Here is a 23,320-nt window from a genome sequence, read left to right as displayed (position 1 = left end):
GGGCCGCTCGGCGCGCAGGCAGCGCCCGGGGCAGCCCGCGGCCAGCTGCGAGGGCCCCGGCGGTGCCAGGGCCCGGCCCGCGTGGCGATCGGCCCTGGGGGGCGGGGCTTTGGCGAGGACACGCCCCCTCGGTGGTGGCCACGCCCCTTTTGCGCTGTTGGCCACGCCCCCTCCACTTCCAACCACAGCCTCCCGTTGCCTGGCCACGCCCCCATTGAACCTTGACCACGCCCCCTCCCTTATTTAGCCAGCCCCCTCCTGCTGCTGACCACGCCCACCCCCGCTGACCACGCCCCCTCCCTTTGCCGGCCCCGCCCTCTCCCTGTGCTGGCCCCGCCCCTCTCCCGTTGGCCACGCCCCCTTCACGTTGGAGGCCCCGCCCCCTCCCGGTCCCGGTCCCGGTCCCGGTCCCGCAGCAAGGAGGAGGCGGCGCGGCAGGGGCCGAGGCTGCTTTATGGGGGCGTCCAGGCCAGCGGGCGAGCGGAGCGGGGCCGCTGCCCGGGGCCGGCGCTGCCCCCCCTCCCGGGACCGCCGGGCCCCCCCCGGGGCAGCCCCGGTGCTGGTTCGAGTCCCGAGGCGGCGGCGGCGGCGGCGCTGGGGGCGTCCCCGTCACAGCGGCAGCACGGGCGGGTACACGGCGCCGTCTGCCAGAGACAAAGCGGGGTGAGGGGGCGCGGGGCGGGGGCCGGGGGGCGACGGGGGCTCCTGGGGCGCCTTACGCTTGGGGCTGCTCTGGCTGTCGGGCTCGGGCACCTTCCAGTCCAGCTTGCGGCCCTTCTCGTACAGGGCCTTGAGCACCTTGCGGAAGTCGTCGGGCTCGCTGCCGCCCTGGCTCAGCTCCAGGTACTTGCGGTAGAGCTGCAGGGCCGTGCGCGCGTCCTCGATGCTGTCGTGGGTCTCGCCCTGGATCTTCAGGTCTGGGGGGGAAAAAGAGCCCCCACCCCCGGCGTCAGGGGGAACAGAGCTCCCCCCACCACCACCACCACCACCACCCCCCTCCTCGAGCTGAGGATGCCGCCACTAACCCAGAAAGTACCAGGCGAGGAAGCGCAGGGAAATCATCCTCTTCCTCGGGATGTGGAACAGGTAGACGGTGTCGATCACCTGGTCCCTGGGCACCTGCAGGGCACAGAGGGGGCTGCTAACAGCTTCACCCCCGGGGGGCGAGCCCCAGGGCTACTGTGGGCCCCCTGGGCCTCCCCGAGCCCCTGGGGCCACGTTCGGGAGGGGGGGGCTCAGCGCTGTCACCATGAGGTTGATGACACGGAAATCCTTCTGCAGCCCGTGGCCCACGAACTTGACGCCCACGTCGATGAGGAAGCGCAGCTTCAGGTAGGTGGACTTGAGGGTGGTGAGGTGCTTAGAGGAGATCTTGGCGTCCAGGTCTCCGGGCTTGATCCCCGAGTACTGGGTCAGGTAATCCACCACCTGCAGAGAAAGGGCCCGTGCTGGGGGGGCTGAGGGCTTCGCCCCCTCCCCGTTTCCCCTGACAGCATCCCAGGGAGGATGCTGACATTATTCTGCCTGCCCCTCCACTGAGTGGCAAAGCAGCCAGGCTGCGATAGCCCTGCAGGGAGCTGTGCAAAGCCAGGCAGCGGCCCCCTACCTGCTCTTGCGTGGAGATATAGTCATCAATGAAGGGGACCCCCTCGTTAGGGCCCTGGCCACGCACGCACGTGATCCTGGCCACCGACATCTGGCTGGGCTTGATGGTGGACTTGGTCCCATCGCTGCGCAGCTCAGCCTCCTCCTGCGGCGGCCGGGAGGAGAGCTCAGAGACCGGCAGCTCCTGCAGTGCCCGTGGGACCAGGCGTACCCCAAGGTACCCCCGTTCCGTGCCGCGGGGAGGGAACCGACCTCGTTCAGCGTGACGAACTCGGCATCCAGCCCCACCAGGTCACCCGCCTGCGGCATCTCGCTCAACATCAGGGGGATGAATGTGGCGTGACACTTGCGCTGCTTGCGAGCCAGCGAGGCCTCCGCCAGCAGCACGCTGGCTTCGATGGGGTTCTTGACTGCAGGAAAAGGGGCAGGGCGATCAGCTGGGAGCCCGTGTCACTGGCCACACGGCCGCTTCCACCCAGACACTCACTGACGAGGTTGTACTTGGCATTGAGGTTCCTCCGGGCGTAGTACAGGATCGCCGGCACCTTCCAGCTCATGTCGAACTGCACCGCCTCGCACTGTGGGGAGGGGGGGGCCAGTGCAGCATCCTGCTCCCACATCCAGCAGGAAACCCCCCCCGGCACCGCAGCTCGACACGAGGCCGGGGCAGACCCCGCTGCACCCCAGGCACTCACCTTATCCACGGGCTCGATGAGGAAGTCGTTGAAGAGATACCACTGCTGGTGTGTGACTCCCTGGCAAGAGAGGCACAGACGCTGCATCAGGGACCCCCCCTGCAGGCGAAGGCAATGACTCCTCTACCTCTTTACTGGGGAAAGAGGGGTGTGACACCACCATGTGGGAACTCCCGCCCTTCCTGAGACACTGCGGGGAAACCCCTGCTGGCCTGGGTGGTGACGAGCCCGTACTCGAAGCTCTCGGGCTTGGACGGGCACTCCGTGGAGATGCAACAGATAACAGCGAGGGATGAAGTCTTGACATACTCTGGGAACTCCTGGTTTGAGCATCTCCACCAAATTAAAGAACTGCCCCGACCAGCCCCCTTTCCTCTGGCGGATGAGGTCACAGCCCTTTTACCTGGAACCACAAGGGCAGGCTGGCAACGTGCCTGTGGCTGAGGAGGAACTCGCCCAAGCAAGGGTGGGAAGAGCACTTCTTCAGCCCTCTCATCCCCATAAGGTGCCTGAGAAGCGCTTGCCTGTTGAAGGCTGCCTGACACACTCAATAAATTGCACTCAACGCTTTTCTAAGAGACCTAGGAACGGGTCAGTTAAACTACCCGCCCCCTAAGCGAGCTCTGGGCAAGAACTCCTGGGCAAGGCAGGGTGCCCACGGAGCAGGGCTGCTCCCACAGCAGCTGCGGGCCGGAGGGCACCGGTCCCGCAGGGCTCCTCACCTCCTTCCGCTGGTGGTAGGTCTCTCCCACCTTGATGTGCCCCACCAGGCTGCCCCCTGTGCGGGAGTCCAGGATGTGGACAACGGTGGCCATGAGGTCGTAGACGTACACTGACTCGGGGTCATCGGACGGGCTGAGCTGCAGGAGGAACCAGCCCCGAGGGAAATGCCCGATCTGCCCTCCAGGCAGCTCCCAGACCTCCAGCCCAAACCCCCGCGCTCAGACGTGCAGAATTTTCCAGGCTGGCCACGCGTGAGCCACCGACAGCTCACCCGGGGTGTCTCCAAGTCAGCCCCTTTATCTCTCGCCCCTTTATCTCTCGCCCACACACGCTCGGCAGAAAACGGTTCTGAAGCAGTTCTGCTCCCGCAGCCCCACGTGCGCACGACCACGCAGCCCCAGCAGGATCTTGTCAGCCTTTACCTCATCGCTTTCACTCCAGTTGCAGACGTCTAGCTCCTTGTTCTTGGTCAGGCTCATCTTGATGGCGTGGGGGATCCAAATGTTCTTCAGTTCCTCCACAGAAGGATATGAATGCCCCGTGTCGGGGTTTCCCAGTTCCTTCCTGCAAGGAGAATCGCGGAACGCAGAGCAGGAGGGAGTCACGAGATGCCGTGTGGGCCAGAATCCGCGCCACCCAAGCCGCCCGTCAGCCAGCCTGTTCCTAAACCTTCCAAGGGACAGAGAGGGAGAGCCAGAGCTGCGCCACAGCTCCCAGCTGCCTAGAGCAGGGCCTTGGGAAAGGCGGACAACTAGGTCAGCCAAAAAAGGGCCAACGCATGGTGCTGGGGCTTTTGTCAGTCCAAAAAGGGATGGGGAACAAGGGCTGAGGGCTCACGAGGGTATCTGAACGCCGTGCTGCGCCCCGTGCAGGATCAGTCTCAGAGCAGCAGTGAGACTGTTCCAGTTTAGGGCCCACAAGAACTACACATGGGTAGATTATCAAATTCTCATTAGGAAATTTATCAAATTCTCCTTATGAAATGAGAAACGGCCTTGAGCTCTCCAAGGCCGGGAGGAGCAATGCTCAGCTAGAGCTGCCGCCCCACAACAGCCACCTACCACTCTCCAAGAGAGATTTCTTTGCCTTTGGTGATCTCAAAGCCTCCTCTCCTCATCACGGCTCTCTGAAACGCATACTGGCAACGAAACACAGGGAAGTGTCAGCATGGAATGACAGGCTGGGCTCGGGAACACGTGGGTGACAGCCAGACCAGCAGCAGGGAAAAGACAGGGGCTGTAAAGTCAGCGACAGGGAAAAAGACAGCAAGGGAAACCCAGCTGTCCACCAGCTCTGCTGGGCCCGTGCTCCGGGAAGCAGGCACCGCCTCGTTGCTCCTAGGTCCTAGGGGGCTGGGGGAATGAAAGTGTGATTCTACTGGAGTCCTGTCAGCTCTGCCACGGCAGGAGATCTTGTCTTTTCCAGCTCCAAAAGCACAGCTCGCGCTGCAAGCATGACCAAACACCAGCATGTCCTCTGCAGATAAAGTACGGTGCTGCTTGGGTGGAGAGCAAGAGACTGTTAGAGACAGCGAGATGACAGGGGAAACACCTCCGCAGAACTGGACACACAGCGAACCCTGTGCGGCAGGGAGAACAAGCCTGCTTCTGCCCCAAAGTGTCTCCCCCACCTCAGCCTGCGTCTTCCAGAAATCTGCTTCCTTGGAGCTGTTCACCTCACAGTTAATGACCAGGACGTCTGGCAGGCAGCGGATATTCCGGGTCTGAACCTGCAGAGAGAGCGGGAGATGGAAGCAGGGCAGCACTGAGAGCCCCGGAGAGGCTCACAGCAGGATTTGGGACAGCCTAATCCTCTTCCCTCCTCCTCGCTTTTGCCTACAGCACCGCCTCCCCGCTGCCCGGCAGGGCTCCTGGCGGTCAAGTAAGGGAAACCGAGGCAGGGAGCAGGCTCCCGCATCCCCAGAGGCTGCGTCACAACAGGTGCGCTTGGCTCCTGGGGGTTTCCCCCTGCCCCGGGGGTTTCAGCTGGGATCTGCATGACCCACAAGCCATGTTCCAGCGCCGCACAGCCCCAGCAGCCCAGGGAATACCCCGCACCACGCCGGCTTGCGGGCCAGGCTAGGAACGGAATCTCCTGCATCCGCTCAGGAGGTTCCCCACTGACTAATGGAGAAACTGCCCCCAGCTCCGCCCGTGGCATGGGGCACTCACACCCCTCTCCCACACCCCCTCGCAGCTCACGGAACGCCACGCGCTCGCGCTCCGCTCCCAGGCTCACCGTGGGCTGGTACTTCTCACAGTTCTCACACCAGGCCTGCGTGTTCTGCTCCAAGCAGATGCTTCGCTTTAAAATTTGGGCAAACTCGTAATCTTTGACTGGCTTTTCTGAAGGGAGAAAGGAGAATAACGTCACCTTCCAACACACAAATCTTTACCAATATAGCTCAGCCAAACCTCTGGGGTTTTCCTCATAACCACCAGGGAGAAGGTCAACCCCCAAATCTGCCTTTCTGTAGCCAAAAGCTCAGCCGGTTGGAGACCCACCGCTCGGCCTCGGCTGCCGGGCCTCCCACAGGCCAGACAACTGCAGGAGGTCATCACTGCAGGTGTCCCTCACCTGGAAAAATCACATCTCACCCACGCAGATAACGAGCCCTGCTCGGCTGCCCTGCCCCAGGGGAAAGGCAGCAGCGCGCCAGCTGCCAAGCCCTGCCCTGCCCTGCCCTGCCCTGCCCGTTACCGGTGCTCTCAGGGTAGGAGAGGGTGAAGAGCAGCGTGGAGGACACGCGGACGGTTTCCTTGCCGCAGCGACACATGCTGCAGTTCTCCATCTCGCAGCTGAACAGCTGCCCGATAACCGAGTCCCCCGAGGACCCAAAGCTGCTGGAAAAAAAAGAAAAAAAAATTATCTGGGTTAGCAGGATCCCGGCGATCCCTGCAGAGCAGGGCTGGGCGGTACGGGGGGCTGACCACTGGGGACCCACACAGCCCTGACTGCACAGGGCCTAGGAGGGACAGGGTTCGGATCCTGCTGTAGCCCACGGATCTGTGTGCTCCCTTGTGGCACCCGGAGCAGGTGTAGGTGGCAAAAAAGCTCGTTCCCGAGGGACGGACGGAGCCACTGAGAGCCAGACCCCCTCCCCACCCCCAGGCCAGGCAGTTACCTGCTGCCAGCCCCCCGATACGCCTGCGGTCCCTCCTGCTCCTGGGTTTCCTGGTGCAGCTGAGTGAGGATAAAACGGTTCCAGCTCTGAATCAGCCGCCCCAGGTTCACCTTCCCTGTGGCTTCATCCGAGTCGGCCAGGATCAGCCCCAGCGCTGAAGCCTCTGGGATCGTGCGGAAAGCCCGCAGAAAGTTGCTTCCCTGGGGATGGGGCAAGAGCGGCATGTCACAGAGGTCAAATGACAGGAGTTTCCATGCCGTCTGATGCCATCTCCTGGGAACCCAGCACCACCCTGCTCCTCTGTGCTCTCTCCCTGCTGCTTCACAGCACGCCTGGGCTAGCCACTGACCTGGCAGGGGTCTCCCCGGGACAGGTCCAGCATGTGGAAGAGCAAGCCCAGCTCGCAGCCCAGGCAGAACTCCTTCTGGCACAGGTGGTTCTGGACCAGGCAGCGGACCGGCTCCAAGAAATACAGCACCTGGCAGAGACAGGGCTGTCAGGAGCGGTCCCGGGGCTGCGGCAGCCTGGGCGGGGCTGGGCATCTCCCACCTGGATCATGCAGTTGCAGTAGGCGTTGGGGATATGTGGCTCCAGGCCTGCAAACAGCGTCTTGTTGTAATGCTTGAAATCGAAATCTTCCAGCCCCAGCTTGGAGTATTTGATTGTGACCTGAGGAGAGATGCAAGGCGCTGAACGAACGCCCTCCCGTGGCACAGGACACCTGTGAAATGTCTGCGTCTCCCCACGCTGGTGCTTGGGCCCACGCAGGTTCTTGGCCAGCCCCCTCTCCCCCGTGGCCCTGGGAGGCTCCCCGTGGCCCTGGGAGGCTACCTTCCTGTACTTCTTGGCCACCATGTAGAGGTGCGGCTCCTCTTCCCGCCCAATCGGGGACTCGGGCACTTGGCTGAAGCTGTCGAACTCGTTGTCTGCCTCTTTTAACCGGTAGGGGATCTGCGAGGGGGAAGAGAAGGAAGCGCAGCTGAATCCTGAGGTGAAGCACCGCGCACTGACACGAGCGACTCCTGGGCTTTCCTGCCTCCCCGAATGAGCAAAGGAATAAACCAGAAGGGAGTGGGGCCCTCCCTTAACCTGCACGAGGCCTCCACACCTTCCTTGTTACTAGGGACTTATCACTGTGGGAAACTACAGCAGCGCTGCGGGCAAGGGCAAAACACAGCAGTGTTTTCCCAAGGACGAGGGACGTGCCCTAAACCTCCGGACCGGACAGCTCAAACCCTTCCTACCGCAGGGCGAGTTAGCGAGGGAGACGGGCCTCTGGCCCGACGGGGGGACTCCGGTCCTTCCGAGGACCGGTTCACCCTCTAACACTGCGGAAGGAGAGCTGTTGAACCCAGACCACGCGTCTGCCTCCTGTGACACCCCAAGCCAGAGAACTGCACCTCTCACAGCCCTGTCCCGAGCCCTGCAGAAAGCTCCGAGGCCATTCGGCGCGAGCAGGAGCCCCGTCCCTCCCCGGCCCGCACCACGAGGGTGCAAGTCCCAGAGGCAGCAAACCTCTGCCCCGACCGCAGGGCAGAACCCCCCACGTCCTGCGCAGATGGCCCTGGGACCCTCAGCACCCTCCTGAGAGCAGGTACCTGGTTGCGGAGCTTGGTCCTCGGGTTCGGGGCGTAGCCAATGAACCCCACCTTCTTCATGGTACGCAGAATCTCAGGGTCTACTGGAGGGGCTCGCCTACAAAACACGCTGGCACTCAGCGGCTGCTCCGTTTGGCAGCGTCACTTCACAGGAACCTTGCTGGACGCGCTCAGGGACCCACCGGCGGGACCCGATGGTTCCTCCCCCTCGGTCATTGCCCCAGAACCTCAGGGTTCACTTTCTGCCACTACAAAATACTTGGGCTCCATCACCGAAGCGCTGAGCACAAGCGTTTAGGACAGGGCTCGGGCAGAGAGAAAAGAAAAGTGCTTCCACACGTGCAGGAGGAGGCCAGGGCCTAACCAGGATCTCCCCCCCCCAGGACCGTGAAGGTTTCATCACTCCCCGCTCTCTTCAGACCTGCCCACGGGTTTTGCTGTGCGAGGGGGAACTCATCTCGTGTTTTGCCAGCCACGAGACGGGGAGCAGAGCCCACCTCCTGCCCCCGCAGGGCACCCAGCTGCCCCCAGCCCCAGGCGGGAGAGGATCCCCCGCTGGGACCAGCTTTCCCGCTCTGTTTTTTTTACTGGGAGAGGCCGGCAGATTACCGGGGTGCCGGGGCCGAGTTGGCAGCGGGCCAGTCCGAGAGCAGCGTCTCGCTGGTCAGCGGCACGGGGATGAGCGAGAGCGGCACGAGGTCCTGGTTCCAGTCCAAGTGGGGCAGCGTGTCCACCATGCAGGGCAGGGCAAAGTCGGTCTCCCGGGAGTAGGCGTTGAAGGTGACCTCCGGGGAGTCGGCCCAGAGGTGGACGCAGCCCTCCGAGTCGCCGAACGCCAGGGCCTGCTTGCTGGCCGAGACGTCGAAGGTCATGATGAGGGGCCCCACGGTGTTCACGTGGAAGATGTCGGCCGGGTTGGCGAGGCCGGTGGGCTCGCAGAACTGGCACTGACCTGCGCGAGAGGGAAGCGCGGAGCGAGGTGGCATCGGGGAGCAGGACGCCGTGACCCCAGCACGCCTCTCGCTTACGGGAGCGTCTGCCTGGGCTCAGATCGCTCCCCCCAGCTCCGTCCCGCGGGGGTTTGATGCTGAGAAGGGGCAGAGAGCGGGTGAGGGACGCAGCTTCGCCCACCTGTCTGGGAGATGATGGCCAGGCGGGAGGTGTAGGTGGGGATGAAGCGGAGGAAGAAGGGGTCGATGTGGACCTGCAGCGGGGTGGTGGCCCGCATCATGCGCAGGTCATACACCTTCAGGAAGCGGTCGCAGGCCAGGCCGTTCATTCGGCTGGAGAAGCCGCAGGTCACCAGCAGGTTCCCGTGGACGTCGAAATCGGACAAGCTGCCTGAGTAGGCATCAAATTCGTGTTCCACCACAAACGTGCGCAAATCCCGCAAGGAGACCTGGGAGGGCAGGAGAGGTGCTGGGCGTACAGCTGCCGGCCACCTGGGAGCCCTCTGAGCTCTGGGAAAAACCAGAGACCGAATCCAGGGCACCCCAGGGGGAACCCGAGCGTCAGCGGGGCTGCCAGGCAGGACGGGGATGGTGTTACCTTCCCCGAGGTGTGCCCGCAGAAAAAAAAGCGGTTTGATTGCCTCATGATGGTGATGCCAGGTACCTCCACGGTGTACTGGGAGGGACACAGAACAGGGGGGTGAGCGGGGCTGAGCATCGGGACAGAGCACCCGCAGGACGCCGTGCCCCACGCCGCACCTTCTGCGTCTCCTGGACGGTGTTGAGGTCTATCTCTACCACGTGGTTCTGCAGCCCGCCAACGAGCAGAGTGCTGCTGTCCGTGAGCAGGAGGCTGTGCATGTCCTCGGAGTCATCCATGCTGCAGAGGGGGAGAGGGGACAGAAGCTGGGACCTTTTCTAGCGAGCCGGGACTGTCCCCTCGCTCCCAGCTGCCAGGGCAAAGCACTCACAGGTAGTCAAAAATGATGAGGCCCCCCCGTGACATGTACTTCAGGTTGGTTTTGGTCAGGAAAAGGACGCCGTTCTCCAGGCTCTGGATCTGCCGGATGTCATCACTGCTGTTCACTTGGAAGGAGGAGTATCGCTCCAGCGTCGGGCCGAAGAACGAGGTGGCATGGCCCTAAAAGCAGCCCGGGACAGGCTCATCGAGACCCGCCCCAGCTTTGCCTGGACGCAACACAGGCAAACACCCCTCTGCACCAGTCGGGCCGAGGCAGGCTGAAGCCTGAAGGACTCCCTGCCTCTCTGTGTCCCCAGAACTACGGAAAATTGTTCAGACTTTTCCTTCGTAGGCAGACGTGGGTAAAGAACCAAAAAGCTCCACCGTCCCAAGAGGTCAGGGCAGTGAAGCTACTTGGGAAACACCTGCAGGCAATTTGGTAGACAAATCAGCCCGAGTGTTTCCCGTGTTCCAGGACGCATCAGCCACTTCCAGCCACAAACCCTCTGCATCTGCGCAGCACGCCTCCCAGTTTCCAAGCCGACCTTTCCAGCTATGACTCAACCCAGCACCAAACCGCTCTCTGCTTGCGACCAGCTTGTTGGAGCGTTCGGGTCTCAGGCTGCGACACCCGCAGAGGCGCCCGTGCTGCTGGCAGGCCCCTTCCACGCCTCGCTCCCCGCAGCGGCCCCGAGGCACCTACCCCGTGGTTCCCAACCCACAGCATCTCTTCGTGCAGGTCAAAATGGGAGACGGAGACGGGGACGCCCACTTCGGAGACGGCGGTGTGCAGCTCGCTGTACATGCCCTCCACGATGTGCACCGAGTCCGGCACCGCGATGCCCTCTAAGGGCACCCCCTCGGCATCCAGCTCCACGTTCTGCAGCAAGCTGGGGTTCAGGTGGGGGTCCAGGACGGGGTCGAGCGCCGGGTGGAGAGCGGGAGCATACTCAGCGAGGGAGGGGTCGAGACCTTCAAAATTCATGGTGAAAACCGGCGGCTCCCTGCGAAGCAGAAAAGGAACTAAGTGGGTCAGCCAGAAACACCGAGCGCCCCGGTTCCTAGAAACGGCTGCACAGGCACGGTGACTCCGGCCGATGGAAAAGGCGGCCGGAATCCCCGGGGAGCGCAAGGTGCACCTCTCCCAGCCGGGGCCACGGGCGGCACCGAGCCCACGCACGCAGCCGCCCCCGTGAAGTCCCCTCCCGGGACACACTCAGAGCCCCGTCACGGCCGGGGGACGGGGCCGCGGCGCCCCGGGCCCGCCGACATCAGCCCCGGTGCCCCGGCAGCCCCCGCGGGGAGCTGGGCCCCGGCTCCGAGCACCTCCCGGCTCCGGCTGCCCCCCCCCCGGTGCTGCCCCCCCCCCCCCGGTGCTGCCGCCCCCCCCCGTGCGGCCCCCGCCGCCCTCCCGGCCCCGCGCCTGCCTCCGATCGCCGCCGGGCGGCTCCGGTGCGGCGCGGCGGGCCCAGGCCCGGCCTCCCCGGGCTCTCCGCCTCGGGAGCCGCTCCCCACCACCCCCCCGCGCCCGGGGGACACAGCGGCCGTTCCCGAGCCCGCCCGCCGTTACCGAACGGCCCCCGGCGGAGCCCCGCCGGGCCGCCGCCGCCCCTCCCGCCGTCGCTATGGCAACCGCGCCCCCCGCTCTCCCGCCCGGAAGCCGCCCCGCCCCCGTGCGGCAGGCGAGCCAATGGCAGCGCGGAGCGGCGGGCGGTGACCAATCAGCGCCAGCGGGAGGCGGGACGAGGCGGGCGGCCCGCCGGACGGCGCGGCGGAGGGGACAGAAAGCTGCGGGCGGACGCGGCCCCGACGGCGCCGGGCCCTCACCCGCCCCGTCCCGCCCCCGCGCCAGGCCGGGCCTCGGCGGGGGGCTCGGGGTCCCCACGGGGCTGTGCGGACCCCCACGGGCCCTCCACGGACCCCCACGGGACCCCCACGCAGCCCTGGCCCGCACGACGGCCTCCCGCAGGGTCCCGCAGTGTCCCACGAGGTCCCCCGGTGTCACGCACCGATCCCTGCCATCCCACGGGGGTCCCACGCCCCCCCCCCCGGCCCAGCACAGCGTCCCCCCGCTGCCCCCAGCCCGTGCCACAGCCGCCGTCCTCCCACCCCCCCTCCTCCGTCCCCCCGCCGTCCCGGAGCCCCGCGGCCGGGCTGGGGGCTCCGGGGGGGGGGGGGGGGCCGCGGAGGGGTCGGGCACCCGCCGAGTCCCGGGGCCGGTCCGCGGCGGGGGCGAGGGCCGGGGGCGCCGCTCCCGGGGAAGGCCGGGGGCAGCCCCGCCGGGCAGGGACCGGGAAGCGCCGGAGCCGCCCCGTCGGGGCCGCCGCGATTGCGGAGCCGCGGGCAGCACGGCCCCGCCCGTCGGGGCCGGGGCTACCGGGGGTGCGGGGGGGGCCAGGGCGGGGGTCCCCGGGGGCCACCGGGGGCCGGGGCGGCCCCGCCGGGGCACAGCAGAGCCGGGGCCGTCCCTGCAGATTCCCCGGGCGATCGGAGGGCACCGGGCGGGGCCGGTGGTGCCGGGGAACGGGGAGGGGGGACCTGGGGGGCACCGGGTGAACGCCGGGGGGCACCGGGGGGGCCACCGAGGGCCACCGGGTGAACACTGGGGCGACACCGTGAGCCACCGGGTGAACACCGTGGGGACATCAGGGGACACCGGGGGACACCGGGGGAACACCGTGGGGACATCAGGGGACACCGGGGGACACCGGGTGAACACCGTGGGGATACCGGGGGATACTGGAGGACACCGGGAGCCACCGGGTGAACACCGTGGGGACACCGGGGGATAATGGAGGACACCGGGAGCCACCGGGTGAACACCGTGGGGACACCGGGGCTCCGCTCCGTGCTGCACCGCGCCCGTCCCGTCCCAGGCGGGGACCGCAGGTGAGCCCGGGCCGGGAGCAGAGCGGGGCCCCGGGGTGCCCGGTGCCGCCGGGCGCAGAGCCACCAGGAACTGCCCCGGGTTTTCCTGCCCGTCCCGTCCCAGCGCGGGGCCGGGGCCGGGCGCGGCGGGGCGCAGCTCGGGGACCCCGGCCCGGTATCGGTTCTGCTTTCGGGGGAGGCGGCGATTTCGCAGTAACGGGGGGCGGGTGCCACCTGCCCCGGGGATTCCCCACCTGCCGCCGCCGCCCCATAAGAGCCCGGTGGCGGCTCCGGTGGCGGCACCGTCTCGCCATGGCCCCGCTCCGCCGCCTCTGCCTCTGCCTCCCGGCGCTGCTGCTGCTGCTGCTGCTGCCGGTGCCGCCGGTCGCCGCGGCCCCGGCCCCGGTCCCGGTCCCGGTCCCGGGCACCGACTGGGCCGCCTGCAAGAACCTCTCCCGGGAGCTGTCGCGGCTGCTGGGGACGCTGAAGGAGCCGCACTCGGAGCTGGTGAGCGGCGGGGCTCCGCCGGGGCGGGGGGACCGGAGGAACCGGGGGGGGTCCCGGGGGATGCTCGAGGAACGGGGGGCCTGGAGGACACCCGGGGAAGTGGCGGGGGGGGGGGGGCGCAGGCTGCTCCGGGAGGGGTCGGGGGGCACGGAGCCCCTGCTGACGCCCCTCTGCCAGAACCGGGTGCAGATCGCTGTGGAGGACCCCGAGGGGGATTGTGCCACCCGCATCCGCTGCAGCGACGCCTGCGACCCCTCGGCGCTGGACACGAACAACACGGTACCGGGATGGGGGGGGCAGGGGGCTCGGGGGGGGGGGGGCTGGGAGGGCGGCGGGGGACCCTGAGGGGGCTCACGGGGCGTCCCTGGGGGTGGCCGGGCCAATGGCTCATCCCCAATGGGGCACGGGGATGCTCTGAGGATGTGCCTCAGGGTGCCTGGGGGTCCTAGGGGTAGTGGGGAGGTGTCCGGGGGTCCTGGGGTGATGTGGAGGTGCCTGGGGGTCCTAGAGGTGTTGCAGAGGTGCCTGGGGGTCCTGGGGTGGTGGGGAGGTGCCTGGGGGTCCTAGGGATGATGCAGAGGTGCCTGGGGGTCCTGGGGTGGTGAGGAGGTGCCTGGGGGTCCTAGGGGTGTTGCAGAGGTGCCTGGGGGTCCTGGGGTGGTGGGGAGGTGCTTGGGAGGTGCTAGGGGTGGTGGGGAGGTGCCTGGGGGTCCTAGGGATGATGCAGAGGTGCCTGGGGGTCCTAGGGGTGTTGCAGAGGTGCTTGGGGGGTGCTAGGGGTGGTGAGGAGGTGCCTGGGGGTCCCAGGGATGGTGGGGAGGTGTCTGGGGGTCCTAGCGGTAGTGGGGAGATGCCTGGGGGACTCAGGGATGCTGGGGGTCCCCGAGGTGGCCAGGGGATGTGCCCAGGGGACCCAGGGGTGCTGGGGATGTGCCTGGGGATGCCAGGGGCGCCAGAGATGTGCCCAGGGGTCACCAGCGTGCCTGGGGATCTTGAGGGGAAGGAATGTGCCTGGGGGGGGAGTCTTGGGGTTGCTGGGGGTCTTGAGGGTTCCCAGGAGATGTGGTGGGAGGTCTCAGGGTGCCCAGGGGTGCCCAGGATGGTCCCCAGGGGTCCCGGACCTCTGGCCTCACCCCCAACTCCTTCTCCCGCAGCGCTGCCTGCGACGGATCCTGCAGGGGCTGCAGCACTACCGGGACCTGCTGGGCTCCGAGATCTTCAGCGCCCACCGCCTGCCGCAGCTGGAGGCCACGCTGGACCGGCTGCTGGGGGTCGTGCAGGTGAGCGATGCAGCGCTGCCCCTGCCCTGCGCCTGGGACAGCGGCACCCCCAGGCCCTGGGCCCGCTGACCCCCTTCTCCCCCCAGCAGGCACCCGGCCGCCCCTGCCAGGCTCCCCTGGGCCCCACCACCCCAACCTGGGCCGAGTCGCTGCTGCCGCAGCTGCGGCACCAAGCGCTCGAGCAGCTCCAGTCCTTCACCGCCGTCATGAGACGCGTCTTCACCTACAGCGCCAGACCCCACTGACGCCGCCCGCCGTGGGCTCCCCATTATTTATTCCCCCTCCTCCCTGAGGGGCTATTTATGAGCCGTGCTCCCTATTTATCTGGGGTATTTATGGGTTTCTAATAAAGGGCTGAACGATGAGGAGCTGCTGTCTGCTGCGGGGCTGAACCCAGGGCTGCCCCACGAAGCACCAGGGGCAGCTGGGGGGGAAAAGGGTTTATTTACAGGGGGAGCTGGGGGGGGCAAGTCACTGGAAATCACTGGCATCGATGTGGAGCGGGGGAAAGTCGGCGTCCACGGCGAAGAGGGAGCTGGTGGCAGGCAGGGCTGTGTCCTCGGGCTGTGGCAGGAAGGGGTCGCGGGGGTCCAGGAGCGCAGCACTGCCTGCGGGACGCAGGGGGGTCAATGCTGCGGGACCCCCATGGCCCCCAGCTCCCCCAGCCCCAGGCACTCACCCCCCAACCTGCCGTCCATCTGCCCCAGCCCGCTGTCCATGTTGGGCATCAGCTCTGCTGCCTCCAGCGTCTCCAGTGTCCCCGTGCCCGGCTCCAGGTCTTGCTCCAGGAACTGCAGCAGCTCCTGCATGTCCTGGCCCTGAAGCATCGGCCCCAGGTCCCCCAGCCCCGCTGGCAGCAGCCCCTGATCATCTGCGACTGGCAGTGGCTCCGCAGCGCCAGGGCCCGGCTGCAGCAGCCCCTGGTCCCCAGCTCCCACTTGTTGCAGCATCCCCGTGGTTCTGGGCGCTGACTGCAGCGTCCCCACCGCCCCGGGCAGCACCTGCAGCGTCCCCAGGTCCCCTGCTCCCACCTGTAGCATCCCCTGGCCCTCGGGGATGAGCTGCAACAGCATCTGTGGCTCCAGGGCCCCGGCTGCCACTTGCTGCGTCCCTCGGTCCCCAGCACCCCCTTGCTGCAGCATCCCTGTACCCCCGGGCAGCACCTGCAGCGTCCCCAAGCTCCCTGGCCCCACCTGCAGCGTCCCCTGGCCCTCAGGGATGAGCTGCAGCACCAGCTGCGGCTCCCGTGCCCCGGTCCCTGCCTGCAGCATCTCCAAGCCCCCTGGGCTCACTCGCACCAGCGGTGGTGTCTCTGGGCCCTGGGACCCTGGCTGCAGCATCCCTGGTCCCTGGTGTTGCGCCCCCGGGCTTCCGGCCACCACCTGCAGCACCCCTGGGCTCACGGGCTGCAGCGTTCCTGGTCCCCTCGGGTGCTGGGTCCCTGGGCTCTTGGCCACCACCTGCAGCACCCCTGGGCTCACGGGCTGCTGCATCCCTGGGCTATTGGCCACCACCTGCAGCACCCCTGGGCTCACGGGCTGCAGCGTTCCTGGTCCCCTGGGGTGCTGGGTCCCTGGGCTCCTGGCCACCACCTGCACTGTCCCTGGGCTCACGGGCTGCAGTGTCCCTGGGCTCCCGGCCACCACCGTCCCCGTCCCCGGGCTGGTGGGCTGCAGTGATCCCAACCCGCTGGGCTGCAGCTGCAGCGTCTCCAGGTTTTCTGTGGCAACTACCAACTCCTCTTCTGTCTGCCATGACTCGTTGGCCTGCCTGCAGGGAGAGAGGGCAGGTCCGGGTCAAGGTCAGGGTTGGGGTCCAGGGATGAGAGGGGTTTCCCCCTCCGGGGACTTCGCCGTCCCCCTGCCTCACCTGGAGGACACGCGGATGAGGCGCTGGTTCAGGTATTCCTTCTTCTCCGTCAGGCTCCCTGGGGGCAGAGAGGAGAGTTTGGAGGGGGCGGCGGGCGCTCCGTCTGCACCGTGCCGAGCCGCGCCGCGCCGTGCCGCACCCTCCTGCCGCTGGCTGTAGTAGGGACTGAAGGCTTCGTCGCGGGGGGTGTTGGGGTAGAGGAACAGGAGTGGGTTCTCGGGGATGTTCTCCTCGGCCAGCAGCTGGTAGTCGCGGATGATGTCGGGCAGCGCCAGGGAAGCCAGCTCGACGGTGGTGTAGGGAACCACGGCCCGGAAGGCAGGGCGCCCTGCGGGACGGGGCGCCGGGGGTCAGCGGAGGGGAGGCCTGAGGCCGGGGTGAGGGGCTTGCGCTGGAGGGGGGGGGGGGCACGCTCACCGCTCTCGGGATGCTCCACCCAGGTGAAGGTGACCCCCCCCAGGACGCTCTCGCTGAAGCGAATCAGGAACGTCCCCGTCCGCTTCCCCTTCAGCAGCTTCTTCTCTTGCTTGCGGCTCACGAAGCCCAGGATGAGGCTGGGGGAGGCGCCGTCAGCCACTGCGGCCCCCAGCCCCCCCGGCCCCCCAGCCCCAGCCCTACCCGTCCTTCCAGAGCTTCTTGAGGTGCTCCTGGAGAAGGCCCAGGATCCCGTCCAACCAGGCCCAGAAGGAGAAGCCGGCGGCGCCGTCCTGCGGGAGCGGGTGCGTGAGGGGGGGCACGCAGGACCGGGGGGCGCGCAGGACCGGGGGGTGCAGGACCCGGGGGTGCAGGACCAGGGGGTGCAGGACCAGGGGGTGCAGGACCGGGGGGCGCACAGGACCGGGCGCTGCTCACCTTGGAGAACTTGGACCAGGACAGGACGCTCTCCGGAGACGGCTTCGAGCCTTGGGGAGGTGAGAGTGGGATGAGGCGGGGGGCACAGCTCCAGCCCGGGTGCTCAGCAGGGCTGGGGGGGGCTGACGCCCGACCTTACCGAGGAGCTTCTCGGCCAGCATGTGGAGATGCTCCCGGCTCAGGCCCCGCTCGGCCACGCTCTCGAACTGCCAGCTCAGCACCTCGGCCAGCCGGGGCCAGGGCGCTGGGGGCGGCGTGGCAAAGAACTGCTGGTCCTGCAGGGATGGGGGATGAGGGACACGGGGCAGGGACCAGGCTGAGGATGGGGCAGGGGCAGGGGACAGATACAGGAATAGGGCACGGGGTGGGACCGGGACCAGAACCAGGGACAGGTCAGACAGGGACTGGGAACAGGAGCCCAGGACAGGACACGGGGACAGAGAGTGGGCCTGGAGCAGAGACAGGACACCGGGACACCGGGGTACAGGGAGATGGGGCTTGGAGGGAGACACGGGGCTGGAGGCAGTGGGGAGACAGCGTGGGGCCGCACGGGTCCCGCTTGCCTTGGGGTTGGGGCTGAGCATGTTGAACCAAAGGATGGAGGCCCAGGCGCTGGAGAGCTGGTGGTTGCTGTTGGAGATGATGACGAAGGGCAGGGTGGAGGTCTGTGGGGGGAGCAGGAGGTCAGGCCGGGTGGTTCCTGGCCCCCCAGCCCCCCTGGGCCCCTGCCCTCACCTCCAGCTGCATCTCCAGCCCGCAGTACGCGTACGCCAGCGTGAAGGTGATGAGATGCAGCTCCTCCGTCACGGCCAGGGGACCCTGCGCGGACGGGGCACCGTGAGCCACCGGCCACCCCGCGCCCCCGCTGCCCCGTAACCCCGTACCCACCTCATTGGGGCCTTTGCTGCCCTTGCCCGACCCGCTGATCTTCTGCTCCTTCAGCGTCTGTGGGGCAAGAGAGGGTCAGCATGGGGCCTGGGGCAGGGGCTCGGGCCGGGGTCCTCTCCCGCTGCCCAGCCCCATGGGGACCCAGGTGCCGGGGCCCGTACAAGGTACTGGAAGTCGCAGATCAGCCCCTCCCGGGGGCTGTCCCCGGCCAGGAGGGTTTTGCTGCTTGAAGTCAGGATGTTGAACTTGCGAAACCTGGGGGGTGGAGAGAGGCCATGGGGGGGGGGCTGCCGGGACCCCTGGGGAAGCTGGGACCCCTGGGTGGGCACCAGCCCTGCCCACCACAGCTGGCGCTCGGCTCTCACCCTCGTGTCTTCGGAGGGTCCCTGCAAGAGACAACGCAGAGTCAGCGGGGTTGGGACCGGGGCCCACCCGGTGGGGCAGGGGGACCAGGGACTGCCCCGGGCCGCATGGGAGACCTCAGCCCGGTGGGTGCCGACCTGTCGATGTGGATCGCGGCCTCCATGCGGTGGTTGCGGTCGTGCAGGCGGACCAGCAGGCGGGCGCGGGTGCAGAACTTGCTGGCCGTGCGCAGCACCAGCGGCCGCTTGGGCGTGTTGGGCATGCTGGGCTGCTGCTCCACCACGAAGGCGCTGGGGGCACGGGAAGGAGGCGGTCAGAGCAGCCCCCGGCCCCGGTCCCGGCCCCCAACCCCGCTGCCCCCACCTCTGCAGCAGGCAGGTGAGCTGCTCCCGCAGCCGCGTCTCCAGGAGGGGCGTCTCTGCCTGCAGCGGGTCCCGCTCGTAGGTCACCTTCTGCTGCAGCTCCCCCAGCGCCCGCAGCAGCTGCAGCAGCTGGAAGAGCCCCTCGCCCAGCGCCGTGAACCTGCGGGTGCCCCCCGGGAGTCAGCGGGGTCCGGCTGCCCCCCGCTCAGCCCCCTCCCCCCCCCCGGCCCGTCACTACCAGGCCTCCAGCTGGTGCAGGCGGGTGTCCACGGGGGCCCCCAGGCAGCTGCGCTGCTGCCGCTCCTGCCAGGCCTTCAGCTCCTGCTGCAGGAAGTCCCGCAGGGTCTCGCTGCGCCCCAGGAGCTGCTGCATCTGCGCCACCACCTCCTGCAGGGGGACACGTGCCCTGAGCGGGGGCACGGAGCGGCTGCGCACCCCCCCCCCCCCCACCCCAGGCCCCGGGTCCAGCCCCAGCCCCCTCTCACCCGCCGCTGCCGGTCCAGGTTCTGCAGCTTGGCCTGGAGGGATTGGACCTGCCGGGTGTACTCGGGGTCCTTAGTCTGGTCCTGGCCTGCAGGCAGTGGGGTGGGAGGGTTGGGGGGGGGCGCAGGGCAGCGCTGGCAACGTCCCCCCCCTCCCAGGACGGGCAGGATCGGGCCCTACCTGGCAGGTAGTGCACCTTGTAGCAGAAGTCAAAGGCATCCTGCAGGTCCTCCAGGTGCCGGAAGGCGCGCTCGGCCTCCTGGGGACAGGGGGTGTGAGGGTCCGGGCAGCCCCCGCAGGGCTGGGGGGGCCGGGGGGGGCGTTACCTGCAGGGCTGTGTGGAACTCAGCCAGGCGCCGCTGGATCTCCTGCTCCCGGTCACTCTTTGGGGGTGTGCTGGGCGCCGGGGCGGCCTCCCCCTGCGGAGGTACCGGGGGGGCGTTGGGCACCATTTGGCTCGGCCCTGCCGCCCGGGGGGGGCCCTGCCGCCCGGGGGGGGGCCCAGCCTACCTGCCCCCCCGCCTGCCCCAGGCGCAGGATCCGCCGCTCCTCCTGCAGCAGGTTGGCCACCAGGTTGGCGAAGCTCTCCGGGTACTCCTCAAAAGCAGCCTGCGGGGAACGGGGCGGGGGGGTCAGCGGGCACGGAGCCCCAACCCCGCCCGCCCCCCCCCCCCACCCCCCCAAGCCCCGCCGCCCACCTGGAGGTCCCGGCGCGCCTTGCGCAGGTTGTGCTTCAGCATGAAGTCCTCGTCGCCCAGCCCCAGGCTGCCCAGGCGCTCGTCCAGCAGCGCCAGCAAGGAGTGGAAAAGCATCCGGGCGTGGGACGAGAGCGGCTCCGTCGCCTGCAGCCTGCGGGCACCGCAGCTCAGCGCCCGCCCGGCCCGGCCGCGCGCCCCCAGCCCCAATTCCCCCTCCCTCCGCGCCCCCATCCCGTACCAGTCCTGGTCCTCGATCCAGGCGGCCAGGCACTGCCGCACCGCCATGGGCAGCGCGGCGGCGGCGTACAGCTGGTGCACCTGCTCCAGGTGGGTGTTGGCCAGGTTCTGCACCTCCTGCCACTGCGCCATGCTGCGGGGAGGGGGCGTCAGGGAGCGGGGGGCGCCGGGGTGTCGGGGGGGGGGGGGGTGGGAGGGTGTCAGGGCAGCCCCACGGACCCCCCGACGGCAGCAGGGCCAGGCGGGGGCTGAATTGGTGAACTCATCGCCCGCACCCCCCGCACTCCCCCTCCCCCTGGGACACTTCCCCCCCCCAGCAGAACCCCCCAGGCCCCTTCCCCAGGCGGCTCCTCGCAGCCCCCCCCAGCAGCAGCCCCGTGGGGACCTGCTCCCTAAAATGGGGCGCCCACCAGTGACCCCCACCCCGGGGCCCCTCCTGAGCCCCCCGAGCACGCCCGGAGCCCCCCCACAGGGGACAGCCTGCAGGGAACACCCCCCGATCGGGACCCCCACCCACAGGGGACACCCCCCCATGGGGTCACTCCCTGATCGGGACCACCCCCCCCAGCAGGGGACACGCTCCCATCGGGACCCCCCCCTGCAGGGGGCACCCCCCCATGGGAACAACCCCCGATCGGACCCCCCCGCCGCTTCGGGACCCCCCCACGGCTTCGGGACCCCCCCACCGCTTCGGGACCCCCCCCCCCCGCAGAATACACCCCCCGATCGGGACCCCCCCGCAGGTGACACTCCCCGACCGGGACCCCCCCCCCCCGGAAGGGGACACCCCCCCACGGGGTCACCCCCCGACCGTGACCCCCCCCCCCCCCCCGCCCCGCCGGGCCCCCCCCGCGCCCACCTGGGCGCTCTCCGCGGCTCCCGGGGCAGGAAGGCGCGCCCAGGCCACGCCCCTTCCCCGCTCCGCGCCGCGATTGGCGGAGCGCGGCGGCGCGGCCACGCCCCCCTCCCGGCCGGCCGAACGCGGGTTCCTGCGGGGCGGCCGGCTTCCCCGAAATGACGTCAGAGGGCGGGGCCACGAGGGGGGCGGGATCAGCCGGGGCGGGCCCCAATGGGCGGGGCTTGGGGGCGTGGCCACGGCGTGGGCGTGGCCACGGCGTGGGCGTGGCCACGGCGTGGGCGTGGCCACGGCGTGGGCGTGGCCACGGCGTGGGCGTGGCCACGGCGTGGGCGTGGCCACGGCGTGGGCGTGGCCAGCGGGGGGGGTGCGGGGGGAAATGGCGGCGCCGGGGGGCTCAGGGGGGATTGGGGGGGGGGGGGGTGGGGGGGCAGCGCCGGGGGGCCGCCGGTGCGGGGCCGGGGTCCCGCTGCCCCCGGGGCTGGGCCGGGCCGGGGTGACCCAGGCCGGGCCGCCCCGCGGGGCCAAAGTCCCCGTGCTCCAGGGCAGGGCGGCCCCGCCGTGAGCCGGGGCTGGGGACAGGGGACACGGGACAGGGGCCGGGGACAGGGGACAGGGAAGGGGATAGGGATGGGGAGAGGGACGGGGACAGGGACACGGGACAGGGAAGGGGATAGGGACAGGGACATGGGAGGGGAGGGGGACAGGGGACACGGGACAGGAGCTGGGGACAGGGGTAGGGACAGGGAAGGGGACAGGGAAGGGGATAGGGACAGGGACAGGGGATGGGGACGGGGGATAGGGACAGGGATAGGGATGGGGACATGGACACGGGCACGGATGGGGACAGGGACGGGGATAGGAGATGGCAATAGGGCCAGGGCCAGGGGATGGGAATGGGGGATAGGGACAGGGATGGGAACAGGGATAGGGGCAGGGATAGGGACGGGGACATGGACATGGGTGGGGATGGGGACAGGAGATGGGAATGGGGACAGGGACAGGGGATGGGGATGGGGGATAGGGCCAGGGATGGGAACAGGGATAGGGGAAGGGACATGGACACGGGTGGGGATGGGGACAAGAGATGGGAATGGGGGATAGGGCCAGGGATGGGAACAGGGATAGGGGCAGGGATAGGGACGGGGACACGGACACGGATGGGAATGGGGACAGGGATACGGATGGGGACAGGGATAGGGACAGGGACACAGCCAGGCGCCCCGCGGGGCCTTTATTCAGACGATGAGGACGGGGCCGCTGTAGGTAGCGGGGGCCGTCGGAGCTTCCCCTTCCGCCGTGAAGTAGCCGAAGAGCGCCCGCACCCCGGCCTTGAGCCCTGGCTGCAGCCCCAGCCCCAGGCCCATGGCCACGGGGCCGCCGGCACCGGCGGTGAGGGCGGCCAGGCCGGCGTAGCCCAGGTCCTGGGCCACCTCCAGGGCCCGCTCGGAGGCCAGGACCTCGCAGCCCTGGAAGGCGAAGTAGATGCTGGTGCCCAGGTTGTAGAACAAGCTGACGCCCGGCACCCAATCCAGCACCCCGTGGGCCTCCTGCTCCCCCGGCGGGCTGCAGGCATCGTCCTCGCCGTCCCGCCGGGCCCGGGCTGCGCGGCGGCACCGAGGGGGCCAGGCACGGGCCCCACGGCGCCCCGGGGCCGGCACCCCATGCGGCGGCGGCGGCGGGGTGCCGGCCCTGGGGCCGCAGGGCCCAGCCGGGCCAGGGTGCCCCAAGTGCACCAGGCTGAAGAGCAGGGGCAGGGCGCGGGGGCTGGGGGTGTCACGGAGCCCTGCCAGCCCCCGCAGCAGGGCGGTGGCCGCGGGCGTTCCCAGCTCCCGGTACAGCCCCAGCACCGTTGCCTCGGCCTCGGGGCCGCACGCGGCTCCGCTCAGCGCCAGGGCCAGGGCGGCGCGGGCCAGGGCGCGGGGCAGCGGGGGGAGCCGGGAGAAGCCGGGCAGGGCCTCAGGGTGCAGGTCCCGGCAGGAGACCCCGCGCCCCCGCAGCGCCCGGGGGGGAGCGAGCTCTGCCAGCAGCCCCCGCGCATCCGCCTCCAGCGGGGTGGGGACGTGGCTGCTGCCGCCCCCCAGGCCCAGGAGGAAGAGGAGGAGGAGGAGGAAGAGCAGAGCCTGGGGCATGGCGGCAGCTCCAGGACAGCCTGTGGAGGCAGGAGAGGGGGCAGAGCTGTCAGCCCCCTGCAGCCGCAGCCCCTCCGCGCCCCCCCCCAGCACCCCAGCTCACCCCCTTGCGTCCGCTGGCGTCCCCTCGCCCCTCTGCTGCCACCGCTGCTGCGGCCAAGCCCCCCGTGGCCCGTTTATAGGCGCCGTTATCAGGAGCCGGTTGCAACACGCAGGGACAGGAGTGGGGCACAGGTCACCGCCGCGCGGACGGGGCCGCTCGCACGCCC

General features: G+C 69.0%; 4 protein-coding genes and 1 long non-coding RNA gene across 13 annotated transcripts; 2 read left to right on the top strand and 3 right to left on the bottom strand.

Moving 5' to 3' along the window:
• Nucleotides 1-434: 434 nt before the first annotated feature.
• Nucleotides 435-11,338, bottom strand: PAN2 (poly(A) specific ribonuclease subunit PAN2). Of its 3 annotated transcripts, none has more exons than XM_080570913.1 (26): nucleotides 11,227-11,338; nucleotides 10,360-10,660; nucleotides 9,667-9,836; nucleotides 9,455-9,575; nucleotides 9,294-9,371; nucleotides 8,877-9,144; nucleotides 8,355-8,697; nucleotides 7,746-7,842; nucleotides 6,979-7,098; nucleotides 6,697-6,816; nucleotides 6,497-6,625; nucleotides 6,148-6,347; nucleotides 5,724-5,866; nucleotides 5,262-5,368; nucleotides 4,654-4,752; nucleotides 4,085-4,161; nucleotides 3,446-3,587; nucleotides 3,023-3,160; nucleotides 2,301-2,360; nucleotides 2,093-2,183; nucleotides 1,858-2,015; nucleotides 1,607-1,750; nucleotides 1,249-1,428; nucleotides 1,026-1,119; nucleotides 720-917; nucleotides 435-644 (listed from the first exon to the last, which is right to left on the bottom strand). In XM_080570913.1, the coding sequence occupies exons 2-26, from the start codon at nucleotides 10,639-10,641 to the stop codon at nucleotides 610-612; spliced, it is 3,594 nt and encodes a 1,197-aa protein (XP_080427039.1). In that variant the 5' UTR covers nucleotides 10,642-10,660; nucleotides 11,227-11,338; the 3' UTR covers nucleotides 435-609. The 3 variants fall into 3 exon arrangements, with proteins under 3 accessions (XP_080427039.1, XP_080427041.1, XP_080427040.1); XM_080570915.1 differs by having other exon boundaries at nucleotides 5,724-5,863; XM_080570914.1 differs by lacking the exon at nucleotides 11,227-11,338 and adding an exon at nucleotides 11,084-11,211.
• On the top strand, nucleotides 524-7,739 carry LOC308184162. The gene is made up of 3 exons (XR_013942595.1): nucleotides 524-663; nucleotides 1,282-1,332; nucleotides 7,094-7,739. It is a non-coding gene; the product is annotated as an uncharacterized lncRNA (long non-coding RNA).
• Nucleotides 11,339-12,688: 1,350 nt separating the features above from the next.
• Nucleotides 12,689-14,704, top strand: IL23A (interleukin 23 subunit alpha). 2 transcript variants are annotated; one of them, XM_080570970.1, is made up of 4 exons: nucleotides 12,689-13,031; nucleotides 13,209-13,310; nucleotides 14,186-14,311; nucleotides 14,401-14,704. In XM_080570970.1, the coding sequence occupies exons 1-4, from the start codon at nucleotides 12,837-12,839 to the stop codon at nucleotides 14,554-14,556; spliced, it is 579 nt and encodes a 192-aa protein (XP_080427096.1). In that variant the 5' UTR covers nucleotides 12,689-12,836; the 3' UTR covers nucleotides 14,557-14,704. The 2 variants fall into 2 exon arrangements, with proteins under 2 accessions (XP_080427096.1, XP_080427095.1); XM_080570969.1 differs by having other exon boundaries at nucleotides 14,398-14,704.
• A 32-nt stretch (nucleotides 14,705-14,736) lies between these two features.
• Nucleotides 14,737-21,064, bottom strand: STAT2 (signal transducer and activator of transcription 2). Of its 6 annotated transcripts, none has more exons than XM_080570919.1 (24): nucleotides 20,923-21,064; nucleotides 20,065-20,196; nucleotides 19,827-19,977; nucleotides 19,639-19,737; nucleotides 19,455-19,547; nucleotides 19,309-19,387; nucleotides 19,131-19,216; nucleotides 18,884-19,032; nucleotides 18,647-18,805; nucleotides 18,421-18,573; nucleotides 18,286-18,306; nucleotides 18,082-18,175; nucleotides 17,921-17,977; nucleotides 17,768-17,851; nucleotides 17,596-17,697; nucleotides 17,172-17,307; nucleotides 17,033-17,082; nucleotides 16,799-16,887; nucleotides 16,598-16,734; nucleotides 16,320-16,508; nucleotides 16,181-16,238; nucleotides 15,772-16,081; nucleotides 14,991-15,693; nucleotides 14,737-14,919 (listed from the first exon to the last, which is right to left on the bottom strand). In XM_080570919.1, the coding sequence occupies exons 2-24, from the start codon at nucleotides 20,193-20,195 to the stop codon at nucleotides 14,783-14,785; spliced, it is 3,267 nt and encodes a 1,088-aa protein (XP_080427045.1). In that variant the 5' UTR covers nucleotide 20,196; nucleotides 20,923-21,064; the 3' UTR covers nucleotides 14,737-14,782. The 6 variants fall into 6 exon arrangements, 5 of the variants coding, with proteins under 5 accessions (XP_080427045.1, XP_080427044.1, XP_080427046.1 ...); XM_080570918.1 differs by having other exon boundaries at nucleotides 14,991-15,771; nucleotides 15,826-16,081; XM_080570920.1 differs by having other exon boundaries at nucleotides 15,826-16,081.
• Nucleotides 21,065-22,132: 1,068 nt separating this feature from the next.
• On the bottom strand, nucleotides 22,133-23,310 carry APOF (apolipoprotein F). The gene is made up of 2 exons (XM_080570959.1): nucleotides 23,155-23,310; nucleotides 22,133-23,071 (listed from the first exon to the last, which is right to left on the bottom strand). The coding sequence occupies exon 2, from the start codon at nucleotides 23,049-23,051 to the stop codon at nucleotides 22,158-22,160; it is 894 nt and encodes a 297-aa protein (XP_080427085.1). The 5' UTR covers nucleotides 23,052-23,071; nucleotides 23,155-23,310; the 3' UTR covers nucleotides 22,133-22,157.
• Nucleotides 23,311-23,320: the final 10 nt, after the last annotated feature.

Source organism: Anser brachyrhynchus, assembly GCF_964034855.1.
Source record: "Anser brachyrhynchus genome assembly, chromosome: 29".
Lineage (NCBI taxonomy): Eukaryota > Metazoa > Chordata > Aves > Anseriformes > Anatidae > Anser > Anser brachyrhynchus.
Note: the sequence above shows the minus strand (reverse complement) of the source record. Positions and strands in the feature narration are given on the sequence as shown.

What these genes read in the sequence shown, in the direction of transcription:
- PAN2 (XM_080570913.1), bottom strand. Translation starts at nt 10,641, where the DNA reads ATGAATTTTGAAGGTCTCGACCCCTCCCTCGCTGAGTATGCTCCCGCT. An exon ending in ACTGCAACTGCATGATCCAG is followed by an intron (nt 6,626 to 6,696) that starts GTGGGAGATGCC and finishes TGTCTCTGCCAG; the next exon opens with GTGCTGTATTTCTTGGAGCC. An exon ending in ATATCTCCACGCAAGAGCAG is followed by an intron (nt 1,429 to 1,606) that starts GTAGGGGGCCGC and finishes CTTTCTCTGCAG; the next exon opens with GTGGTGGATTACCTGACCCA.
- IL23A (XM_080570969.1), top strand. Translation starts at nt 12,837, where the DNA reads ATGGCCCCGCTCCGCCGCCTCTGCCTCTGCCTCCCGGCGCTGCTGCTG. An exon ending in AGGAGCCGCACTCGGAGCTG is followed by an intron (nt 13,032 to 13,208) that starts GTGAGCGGCGGG and finishes CCCCTCTGCCAG; the next exon opens with AACCGGGTGCAGATCGCTGT. An exon ending in GGCTGCTGGGGGTCGTGCAG is followed by an intron (nt 14,312 to 14,397) that starts GTGAGCGATGCA and finishes TTCTCCCCCCAG; the next exon opens with CAGGCACCCGGCCGCCCCTG.
- STAT2 (XM_080570917.1), bottom strand. Translation starts at nt 20,195, where the DNA reads ATGGCGCAGTGGCAGGAGGTGCAGAACCTGGCCAACACCCACCTGGAG. An exon ending in TGGATCGAGGACCAGGACTG is followed by an intron (nt 19,978 to 20,064) that starts GTACGGGATGGG and finishes CGGTGCCCGCAG; the next exon opens with GCTGCAGGCGACGGAGCCGC. An exon ending in AAGAAGCTCTGGAAGGACGG is followed by an intron (nt 16,735 to 16,798) that starts GTAGGGCTGGGG and finishes CGCCTCCCCCAG; the next exon opens with CCTCATCCTGGGCTTCGTGA.
- APOF (XM_080570959.1), bottom strand. Translation starts at nt 23,051, where the DNA reads ATGCCCCAGGCTCTGCTCTTCCTCCTCCTCCTCCTCTTCCTCCTGGGC.